The sequence below is a fragment of the Pholis gunnellus genome, assembly GCF_910591455.1.
Source record: "Pholis gunnellus genome assembly, chromosome: 2".
NCBI lineage: Eukaryota > Metazoa > Chordata > Actinopteri > Perciformes > Pholidae > Pholis > Pholis gunnellus.
This window is the reverse complement of record NC_136536.1, coordinates 18,190,260-18,202,346: the sequence shown is the minus strand read 5'-3', so window position 1 is coordinate 18,202,346 and position 12,087 is coordinate 18,190,260. Positions and strand designations below refer to the sequence as shown.

Here is a 12,087-nt window from a genome sequence, read left to right as displayed (position 1 = left end):
AAAAGGGAAAATGTAGTGACAAAATGATATTATCAGCGGTAGTGTTTTTATTTTATTGAGGCAGTGTTGGTGCATAATAAGAAAAAGGTGAATTCATAAGACAATTCCATTCAGAAAAAAAGAAAAAGAAAATTCTGTTTCTGTCTATCCACATAAGAAAGTGTGCTGTGAGTGTGTGACGATAGCAAGTTGAAGGAACACACAGTTCTTCTTTTGTTCATTTGCAGTATCAGTTAGCTTCAAATCTCCACAAAGCAGCAGTTTGAACCTACGAGGGAGATTTCAAGACCTACTTTGCACGTGCATCTCCTCCACGAGGACACCACTTCCCTTTCCTCTTACTCTGACATTTAGTTTCCTGTCAAACCTTCCACATTAAGGTAATGACTGCATGTTACGACAGTGACTGTTGAGTCTTTTATTTTGCACCACTCCACTGTTATAAGATCTGCAAGTTTTATTCTTTACTTTTACTGGCCAGCAGCTTTAAAGGTCATGTTCCCGGGCCACAAAACACCTTATTAAAAAAAAAAAAAAAGCCCCTTTATAAATTCATGCATTCATCTTTTACTGCCTTCAGGAGATCGATCCTAAGTGTTAGCTGAGATCTTTGTGGTTCCCATATGCTCTTGGCCCAATTCTGCACTTTTCAATAATGTCTCTTTGGTTCACTGGCGTAAACTTTCCTTCTGTGGATGCCTGCTGTCTGCCTGCCTCCATTTCTCTCCATCACACAGCAATTCCCTCTGTCTCTCTCTGCTGCGCAGTACACGCACACACACACACACACACACACACTCCTATACAATCTTTTTTTTTTTCCATACCGGTTTGTCACACTTCATTCCTCTCATAGCCTCCTTGTCATTTTCCACTTGTCACGTTGCTGTTTCTGTCAAATCCATTTTGGTTTTCTCCGAGTGCATCAAATCTCACTGTCACCTGGGAGTTCACGGTCTCTCACAATGTCTGAAGGTGTCTTAAACAATATAGAAAGTTCCTAAAATTCAGCAGAGTACAGCTACAATGCAACTGCTACCCGCGGGGCTACTTGGTGAATTACTGTAACTGACATGCTAACGCTAGGCAGACTCTAAAATGTGGTCATTTTACATGCTGCTGTGACCTGGCCTATAATTAAATACAATCTGTTTATAGCACAGTCACTGCACCTGGAATACTCTGCAGTCAGTTTAAATTTGGCAGGCTGGTCATGCGGTTTCTTTACTTTAGAGTTATAATCTTAAAAAGTTACTAAATTTGGTTTTTCAAAAGCTGCTAATGACGTCATGTTTCACTCTGTCTCACGTGTATCTTCTCGTTCTATCTTTGGTCCGCTCTTCTTTTTCTTTCCTTTAATCTTTGCCTCTATATTTCTATACACACTCTATAACTGCACGTCTGCACTTAACAGCACTGATGTGGTGACCCCCCCCCCCCCCCCCACACACACACACACACACACACACACACACAGCATGTACATCACTTCCTTTGGGCAGCTCTTCAAAGAAAGCTCAGAAATGTGTGGTTCTCCCACAGTCACACTGAGATTAGAGTAAAGAGACACACACCAACACACACCAACACACACACACCATTAAGTTCTGAGCAGTCTAAGTCTATTAATCGTATTAACATGCCAATGTTCGGTCGTTCTGTCTCGTCCTCTGGATCCTGTCCAGTCTGGACACGTGGACGCTAAAACCTTCAGCGTTAATTTAACTAGACAGTATGTTTATATAAGAGCACAACAGCAAAAGTTAATTGTACAAATATACAGTACATAGTGTTGAACGATTGCCCCAGAGACATGTCACAATCAAAAGTCAAATATGACACCTTTTACGTTATTCTACCTGTGTCCTGCCCAATCAAGTGCAGCAAAACAGGAGTCTGGATGGTACAAGTCTTTTACCAGCAGACATTTAGACTTGTCCCGCAGGAAAACGATGGCTTTGTTCTATTCAAGAAAGCCGCAGTGAGCCAGCATGCACAATACCAGGAGCCTGAAAGTGAAGCATCTAAATGGAATGCAGCCTTCCTTCCTTTTATTACTTACACCTGTGCTTTTCCTGCTTTCACGCGTCACAATGTCAAAAGGTTATCGTTCTGCCCGTGCACGCTAACACAGTCCTGATGCTGCTGCGTTCCCTTCGTGTCGACCTCAGTCAATGTTCATGACAATTTATGATGCAGATTACTGGACTTGTGCCACTTGTAGCTCTCTCAGAGGTGCCCGGCCCACAGAGATGAAATAGCCACGTTTCAGATGCCAATATGATTTTTGAAAGTGAAGAAAACATAAAGCTAAAATAGAGTAAGTCAGTGACAGACAATAACATAATAACTGTCCAGCAGACAATAGCAGACATTTCCCATTACCCTCCCAAATCTTTGCATCGTGGCTCCATATTACAAAGTAAATGAAAGAACGTGGACATAATTATAATACTTATTAAGTGTAGTTTACTCCCTGAAAGAGTAGTTATCTACTGTTGAGCAATGAGCTCACAAAGTACCAAATATGTTTAGTTGGAGTACCCACTACAGCCACTAGGGGGACGTCAGACATACTTTCCATTTTATTTTTCCGTTATAAAATTATTATTATTACAGTTAGTAGGTCGCCTTGCAGGAATAGAACAGAATGAACTCAACAGTGCTGAATGTTTATTGGTGGGCTATGATTTATGAGCGGTGAGCGCAACCAGAAGTTTTCTTCTTATAGAAAAAACAATCAACAAGCTATGTATAAACAATACATTTAGATATATGAAAGACATGAATTATGTAGGGGTTATGTTGTGGAAAATAATGGAAAAGTCATAGAATTTCATACCAGGGCGACAGTAGAAACATTGCACGGCTTTGGTCCTTCCACCTTCTAAATGTGAGCCTCTGTGAGCATCAGAAGCATGCCTAAAATGCCTAAAATGCCTAAAATGCCTAAAATGCTTCTTGCTTTTCGTGTAAAACTCAAAGTCGAAGGTGCAGAATGTGGCATTCGGGCACAGTTGGAAGGTTTGTGAGCTCCTAAATGATCTTGGAGTTGCCAAACAGCGTTGCATTAAAGGGATTAGGGTCCTGGCTTTGTTTTGGGTCTGTGGTTGTTTCGAGGAGCCAGAGGGAGGACTAAACTCTCTCTCTCACTCTCTCTCTGAGTGTTTTAATAAGGCTGGTTATCAGCCATGTTGTTCCAGCAACTGAAACTGGTGTGGGAGACAAGTGGGTCTCCAGTTCCCATGAGAGAGAGAGAGAGAGAGAGAGAGAGAGAGAGAGAGAGAGAGAGAGAGAGAGAGAGAGAGAGAGAGAGAGAGAGAGAGAGAGAGAGAGAGAGAGAGAGAGAAAACAAAGGGATAATGAGAAAGAAAACTGGAAGAGTAAAGTATTTTTAGCTCCTTTTTGTTTTTGTACTACGGAGCATTTTTATAGACTGAACAATCGCTTGATTGACAATTTCAACAATTGAAATAACCAATAGTTGCAGACCTTAATAACAAACGTCCCTGTACAATATACGGGTGAAGATACTTTAAAGGAGTTGGTTGGGATATGTGTCCGTCATTGAACGTTTCCCTGTCCCGCCCCCACTTAATTGTCATTGGTCAATGCTAGTTTGCCTTCAGAAGGAAGTTTGCATTAGCCTCATAATACCAGGGGCCATATTCACAAAACACCAGAAGTCTAAAAGAAGCTCCTTAAATTAAGCGGCATGTTAGCCCTGATTTGTGTATAAGGCTGTGAGTTACTAACACAGCTCACAATCCTTCAAATGATGCAGGTAATTTACCTGAGCAGTAATTAAAGGACATGTAGGTGTTGTAAAGTATAATTCTACAACAGCGCGGCCTACTTCAAGCCTAAAATTTAGACATTTAACACTTTCGAAGCTGCCATGTTGATTAGTCTTTTTACAGGTCCGTCATTAGTCTTTAAACAGCCCTAGTGTGCAGTGCATTAGTCCACCCCATGGCTTCAGGTTGATGGAGTTTGAGTAAAGTAGTATAACGCCAAAGTCTCACAGCCTATTGAAGTAACACTTCGTCCCGAGCGAATGCTTCTTGAGCCTTGCCAGACCACTTTAAGCAAAGTGGAAATAGTGGGCTGTCTCTGCACGGCTGAGCCGACATACTGACGATGACTGAATAATGTCAGTTGTCTGCAGATGCCTGTATATGAGTGAACGCAGAGGCCTCTTGAGATAAGGGCAATTATCTGGGCAATTAAATCCTTCAAAACGATGCCGACTGTTCGCTGTCACCAGACGTTTTGCCTTTCATCCAGTTTGTATTTCCTCTTTCTGGCAACTCGGGAAGAAAAACTGAGAAGAGAAGGAGAAAAGATGGCGAACAAAGGGAGGGAAATGAAGTAAGAGAGGTTATCAGGCAGACAAAACAAGGTATTAAGGGAATAACAAATGTCACATTGCAGTGCGCACTGTGTTCCCCGTACAGTCGCCATAACAATGAACCCAGATTAGCCCCATTAATCCCCTGCTGGCCCTCGGCATTTGTGTTACAGAACATTGTTCCTCTACAAAGACACTCATTCACACACACACACTCGCATGCAAAAGCGCACACGCATACAGTACATGTATACACACACTTGCTCCGAGCCAACAAGTGCAGAGGAAGTCTGCGCCCGAGGCGATGGCTTTGTCCAAAAGGAGGGAAAGAGCCGCGAGTGAAATCAGAGCGATTTGCTAATGAGATACTCTTATTCTGCTCTTCTACCCGCCTCGCACTCTCACTCACTTTCTCCCTTTTTCACTCGCTTCCCTTTTTTCCTCTGTCGCTGAATACATTTGGGCTAATTGTCTGCTGCTGATTGAAGCTCTCGCAAGGCTTCTCAGCTGCGCTGCTGTTCAGAGAAAGAACACTGCAGCGTTTCAGTGCGGCTCTGCTGCTTAATATGCGCTGATAGAAGAAGTCAAACCTGAAAAAAAACCCACCTGGTCTCACAGCCGGTGCATTCATTAGCGAAAGGTCTCTCTTTCTGAGGAAACATGACGTTAAACCAGAATATGCTTTTACATGATATCTTCTCTACCCCGACGTGAGAGATGAAATTAACAGGGGATTATCCTGTAGGCGTTTACGTGATGATCGGAACATGTTTTTGGTTGTAGCTTTATGTTTTGGGGCATGTGTGGCAAAGACCGTTGAGGTACCTCAAAGGACAGGTAGACAAAGACCGTGTTGTCCTACTAGACATCTAGTGTTGCTTAGATGTCATGATTAATTGATTTTTTTCCCCAATATTACACATCATGCATTTGCATATTGGAAATAATAAAACACCTCCCCAATTGGTATAAGGCACAAAGAAAGCAGTAAATACTAATACTCTACCTCAATAAAACACTACTAGACTTTTTATTCCCGCACACAGAATGCGTATAGCTTTGAGTGGCATTTACGTCATCTCTTATTTAGTTGTATTGATCATTTTTAAGAGGTTTTTTTTTTATGTGTTTCCTACCTCTTTAGACTGTGGTTTGTACTGCTACAACATGTGAGTTGTGTCTTTCCTTTCTAGCAATCATGATTGCAATTAAAATCCTTATCATAGTATCGACTAAAGAAGCAGGATGAAAACGTCCTGTAACGAGGTCGTCGTGTAAACATTTCTGATATTGACGAACCTGGAGGAGGACACAATATATGACATTCTAAATATGAAATGATGTTAAAAAGAACTGATTTCCTTTTTTTTGCAGCAACAAATTGTGAACACATCGCTGACGTTTCGACACCTTTTAGGATAAACGACCTTGTTCAGTTGCTTATTTTCACTTCCAGCAGATACAGAGAAACATTGTCATTCATTGGAGTGATCTTTAAGTCCTCCATTCACTCTCCTACAGCTCTGCTTCTGCTCTCTCCTGAAGGAAATATTTTGCTCTTAATGCTCCATTATGTTCCCCCGCTAGTCGCTGACTGTGTCTGCCTGCTGTTTGGTGCCGAGCAGGTAGTGTACAATAAGTCTGGAGAGCTTTTTCTCCGAGAAAAGATGAAAACAATGAGAGCAGCGAGTCTCAATAAAAACAGTGAAGTTGAGGTCCGGACAGCAGTGCAGAGCAGATACTCGCTATTAATTCTCTGTGGGTTCATCACTACGAGCGACACCTTTCACGTTGTTTTGTTATTTGATACATCATCATAAAATGATTTGATAGCCACTTAAATGATCCACATCTGTTTCTTGATCCTGCTGAAACTCCCAAAACCTCTTTGAAAGCCAGCTTTGTTTTGTTTCGGGCAAAACAAAACAAGTCTGCCTCGGAGGTAAAGCGACTGTTAATTGAATTTTAATTGAAACATCTGCCAGCGTGTAAAAATACAAAAACAATATGTCTCCATGAGCATGAAACAAAACAGATACTCCACATCAGAAAAACCCCCAAAAAGAATTCTTAATTAAACCATTTAATGTATTTAACAAATGAAATTCCAGGGCAGTTTACTGCTGTAAATATAACTTCCTCATCAACTACATGGTTCTGCCTCAAACCAGCTGGAAACCTTGAGGATATCTGAAGTGTTGATGGTTTTTTTTTGTTTTTTTTATACTTGGTTGGAAACTGAGCCGCTGAAGTTTCTGTTCCGAAGAAGCATTTGCATACAGGCTTTCCCTGAACGGGAAATAATTAATGGATGCTCTCATGAAAAGCAGGAATGTCTAAGCTGTTTTTTTTGTGTTTTGCTGGACTCCCTCAGTGTTTGTTTTGAGTCAGGAAGGAAGGGCTGTGTTGAGGCAGATAGACGGACAGATGGACGATAGCTGCTATCTCTGAAAACATTCGCATCTCTTTTTTTTCTATCATCTCTGTCTCTTCGCACATGTAGTTAAAAAGCAATGCTGTTCAGCGATCAATTGGTATTTTACCTGAGAAAAACAGTGAGGAGGATAATCACTGCGTCAGATTGTTTGTGTGTCTTCCTTCCATCTGCGTTTGTGCCCTGAACTCGTTCATCCATCTCACAGCCCCCCCCCCCTCCAGCCTCTTATAATAAAGCCTTGTACTGTTGGATAGAAATCTTCAAGGTTTACCTCAACCGTAACATTCGGATAACTCGAGGACGGAAATGCAAACATAGGTTTGTGTGTGTGTCTCTGTGAACACATGACTTAACTCTCTCCTCTCCTCCTCTCAGGGCTCTGGTGTTGATTGTCCACGGGGCCGGGGAGCACTGTGGGCCGTACGATGAGATCGCACAGAAGCTGAAGGAACTGTCGCTGCTGGTGTTTGCACACGACCACGGTGAGCCACAAACACACACATCACGTTACATTAATACGGTCACACCTAAAGTCATGGGTGCCCTTGTGTTCATTAGTAGTTCAAACACAGAATAGCTTACGCATCGGTTCAAAGAAAGCCCATCATCCCCCTCTCGGCCTGATTCCGGCCCTTATGTATTGTTGAGTGAACGAAGCCTGTTGGGGAAAATGAATGAGGCTCGTTGGTACATTGTTCTATGTTGGTACATCGAGGAAAACTTCATAAATGCTGTGGTGGTTTGAAGTGTGACTGAAACTTCTGGCTCTGTTCATGTTCAAGTGAGTCCTCAGCACTGGACAGACTGGCAGCTCAGACAACAGTCACACAGTTAACTGGTGTTTCAGCTTTTAGCTGATTCTCAAGGCTGGAAATGACAAAACCGAACATTAAGTTGTAACAGTTAATATTACAAAAACACAACTGAAGGGTTCTAATCAGTACAGCTGTTGGTGTTTTTATGATGGGTTGAAATCTGTTCAGCCACACTAGCAGCATCTCTGTCTGGAGGTCCACAAATATTGGATGGAGCAGAAATATGGAGCAGAAATTCATGATCCCCAGAGAATGAATCTCAATGACTTTTAAATATCACACGGTTGATATTTTGGGTTTTGAGTGTCTATACAACTTTGGATAGATGATATTTGGTAAAGACATTCATGTCCCCCATCAGGATGAATTGTAATAACTTCTCATCTAGTGTCATCATCACGTTAATACCAAAATACTTTGCTTTATATCTAAAAAACATTCAGCCTCCGCTGTGCTTTTAATCAGATAATGTGTGCTAACATGTTAACCTAAGTTGGTGAACGTTGTAGCGCAGCTGCTAAACATCAGCATGATAATTTGGTCTTCGTGAGCATGTTAGCACGACGATGATAGCGTTCATTTCAAAGGACTCCTGTGGCTAAGCACAGTGCCACTGAGCCATTACCATGGCTGTTGACACTTCGGCACAACTTGTTATCCGGAATAATGTCCTTGTTCAGTTTCTCAGGTTGCACGGGGCATGTTTTTCTATGGATACAACTCTTCCCCAACTAAATGTTAACTTCGAACAGAAAATGTGAAATGGGTTCGAAAAGAAAGATTTAATAGAAACAGAAAAATACAGAAAAATGCCTAAAAGTTTTAGCTTGACAGGAAGTAGTAATTAGGTATTAGCAATCTCTTCTCTCATACATTCCTCCAACTAGGTGCTCTTAGGCGAGGCTGTGTGGCGTTGCTGGTCTTAGATACAGCAGGAATGTGTGAGCGTGTGTGACTGTGCAGCAGAGAGAGAGAGAGCAGCATGTGTGTTCAGCAAACTCATCTCCAGATGAGCAGGAGAGGCCGAGAGAGAGAGAGAGAGACGGTGAGAAGGCAAAGGCATAACGTCCCGGCTGTAAATGTAGAAATATTTGCAGAGGTAGACGTCTCAATGAAGAGCTGCAGAGATGATAAAGAAAAAAACAGTGATGAGGATGACTGAAGCTGCTCACAGAGGAGCAGTTTGTTCAGTGGCTCGCAGTAAAATGTCACACTGTTAAATGGAAAATACTGAACTGGAACAAGTCCCTGTAGACACTAGATTTCCATCTATCTATCTCACACACACACACACACACGCGCACACACACCGCCTCGGGCAGCCCCTGGTAGAATTCAGCAGTTGAGATCTTTCACATATTCTTCCTCTTTCACAATTTCCTCTGTCTCGCATGTCGTTCTGTCTAATTATAGGACTTTTAGGTGTTTTTCCCTCACAGCCTGCACAGACTGGAGGTTTGTTCCATCTGTCACACACTGCAGCTATTTACCAGATGACAACCTCCAAATATGGCATGGTGGCTGCATGGTTAATTCACTCAGAATGTAACAGCAACATGCCACACTGACAGCTGAGACACATGAAACATTGAGGCTTTTTGTAGAACGTGGATGCGATGATGGATGCATATCACTTGACTCATATTACACCAACACTGACATTTCACGTCGAAGCCGGGGTGAAATATTCACCATGGAGTGTTTGTTTGGTGATGCTCAAATCATGTTTGTCCTCCCATTACGTCATTAGACAATAATGCAATTGTGACAGTTAATTAGATCGGTGTTTCTGCATCCATCAGTCCGTGCAAAGACCGGATTGGAGAAGCTACTTCAAGAGGCCATTATCTGGAAAAAAAATAATAATAGTTTTTTGTTTGATTGAGTTTATTTTAGACATAAAAAAAGGTAAAAGAGATGACATTGCACATGCCATAAAAGCACTAAACACATCCCTAATTTCACATCCATAAAAAACTAATTGTTTGTCAGCATGCCATACAAACACATCACACAGACTCTGAAGTGCGTCAGGTGCAGCTTTTGACCCAAGCCTTTGTTCAATATCAGACATGTTTTGTATTCTTACAGCGGTGTTTCAGTCTATTATGGTTCATTATCTGTTTAGACTCCTCTTGTGGGTGGTCACAATACATTAATAAACACTGATATCTGCTTACAGCTACATTATAGTGTGTTAGAAAGCATTTCTACAACATTTACATACTGCTAAATAGAGTGCATATTTCTCTTAATATCTCTTTATATAATTATTGAAGTCACCTTTGTTATATTTTAAAGACAAAATAATCAGTCAATCAAAAAAGTAATCAAGAGATTTACCAATATTGACAATAATAATTAGTTGTTGCCCAAATTCTTTAAACCATGTAATTCTGCATCAACACCTGTGGTCACACCTGTGTCCTAAAATCAATGGTGCACTTTTTTTATAATGTTATTAGCTGTAAACAGCACGCACAATTGATGTTAAGATGAGTTAACTGGACTGGCTTTGTGTTATAATCAACTCTTAAATTAATTCACTTATTACTAAGAAAATCAGACAAAACATTTGTTGCGGTTCTTACTCGTGCAGCAAGTGGACGTCAGTGTTTATATGTCTGTGTGTGTGTATGTGTGTGTGTGTGTGTGTGTGTGTGTCCGTTGTCTGAAGTGTGCTCATGTGTGAATCTCCGTGTGTGTCGAGTGTATCAGAAGATGTGCCCTCCGTAGAGTGTGAGGTCATTGATCTCATGTGGGAGGGGGATGCGGTGTGCATCGAACTGGAGTTTGCAGCGCTCTGTCACTCTCTGCTGCCGTGATTGGACGTTGATTTCCACGCTGTGATGATCGCTTCTCTCTCGACGAGGGGGAAACAAGAACATGTCGCGCGAAGACATCTTCGTATATACGGCGCACATACGCAGTATTTATAAAATACACACACACACACACTTGAGATTGCAGAGCGAGAGCGAGAAGGTGTGAGCTGCACACGTTGTGAATGTTTAGGTGCTCAGTGATGATATTGGTTCAATGGTTGCCATGGCAACCCGCCTCACCTCTCAACCACTGCTGCAGAAAGCTCGAGGAGGCGACACGCAATCTATGTATGCATAGACATACATATTCATATTCTTTTTCTCCCTCCTCGCCGTCTGTCAGTCAAATGTTCTCTCCCCACTGTCTTTGTCTCCTCTCACCTCCTCCACCTCCTGCCTTCCCTCTTTTCATTTCACTTTCCTCACTCTTCTTCTCCTTCTTCCTCTCGTCACCCTGTTCTCTTCCTTTCCCCCTTTTCTTTGTCCCTTTCTTCTTCTTCTTCTTCTTCTCACCCTAACCCAGGGGTACATGCAGCGTCCTTTATTTTCATCGTTCCTTGCTCCATGCTTGACCCAGACGACGTTCCGGTCCGCCATCATGAAGGTCCTCTTTTATTGGAAATCTGTCCGTGATTGGACGCTGCAGCTGATCGCACAGCTCTGATACTACCTTGCAGTTTTATACTGGAGTGGACCAACAGACAACACACAATAGTTCATCGGTTTAATTGACAAAAGAACCATCGAAGGATCCTTAGAATGGTTCCTCCTCATGATTCTCCTCATGATCCGTTATTTCCCGTTTTAGTCTATATTGTGAATCATAGAGTCAGAAAGATGAAGAGAGTCTGTTGTCTTTCAGTAACAAACACAGACACATAAATTGTCACAAGTGAGGCTGAAATTCCTTGTTCGTCGGGTAGAAATACAGATGTTTAGGGTAAGATATATTTACTCATAGCCTGGATCACTGAATAATGAATTTACACGCAGAATATCAGTAAGTGCAGATGCAAATCATCAAAGGTGTTGCTGCCACTAGAAACGGTTCATGTTGCATTCAGTGTCGCTCTTTCTTTGTCACCTGCTCCCTCCTTTCCTCCCCTTTCTCACTTCTGTTCACATCCCTTTCCTCTCTTCTACTCTGTCCCTCCTCATCCTCCCTGCTGTCTCTCCCTCCATCCGCCATCCGCCCTTATATTCCTAGTTTATTGTTTCAGCCACTTTCCTCCCTCTTTTCCCTACACAGTTGGCCACGGTCAGAGCGAAGGAGACAGGATGAACGTCAAAGACTTCCAGGTTTACATCAGAGACTCCCTGCAGCACGTTGACCTGATGAAGTCCCGCCACCCAGACCTGCCCGTCTTCATCGTGGGTCACTCCATGGTAGGACACTCTCCATGTAGCATTATGCTGTTAATTACAGATTCAACTGGGGGTCATTCTGTGGACAGTGACACTCTCACCGCCGTTGAGGTTTGTCTCTCTGTTTAGTTTGGTGTGAAATTACATAATATTGTTTGAGAGCACCTGGTACAGTGTGCTCTGTACACACACACGCACACACACACACACACACACACACAGAGGGACAACTGCATGAAGTTGATGTGCAAGCCTTGATCAAGCACAGGAAAGAAAAATACTGAGATCAGTGTT

General features: G+C 42.2%; 1 protein-coding gene across 2 annotated transcripts in view; it reads left to right on the top strand.

The window, feature by feature from the left end:
- Positions 1-12,087, top strand: part of mgll (monoglyceride lipase) — a gene marked incomplete at its 5' end in the record, with an annotated part of 35,788 nt that overhangs the window by 7,474 nt on the left and 16,227 nt on the right. For both annotated transcript variants that reach the window (XM_079175003.1, XM_079175002.1), the window contains 2 exons: positions 7,164-7,270; positions 11,678-11,814. In XM_079175003.1, coding sequence (XP_079031129.1) covers positions 7,164-7,270; positions 11,678-11,814 — 244 coding nt within the window. The remainder of the gene's footprint in view (positions 1-7,163; positions 7,271-11,677; positions 11,815-12,087) is intronic.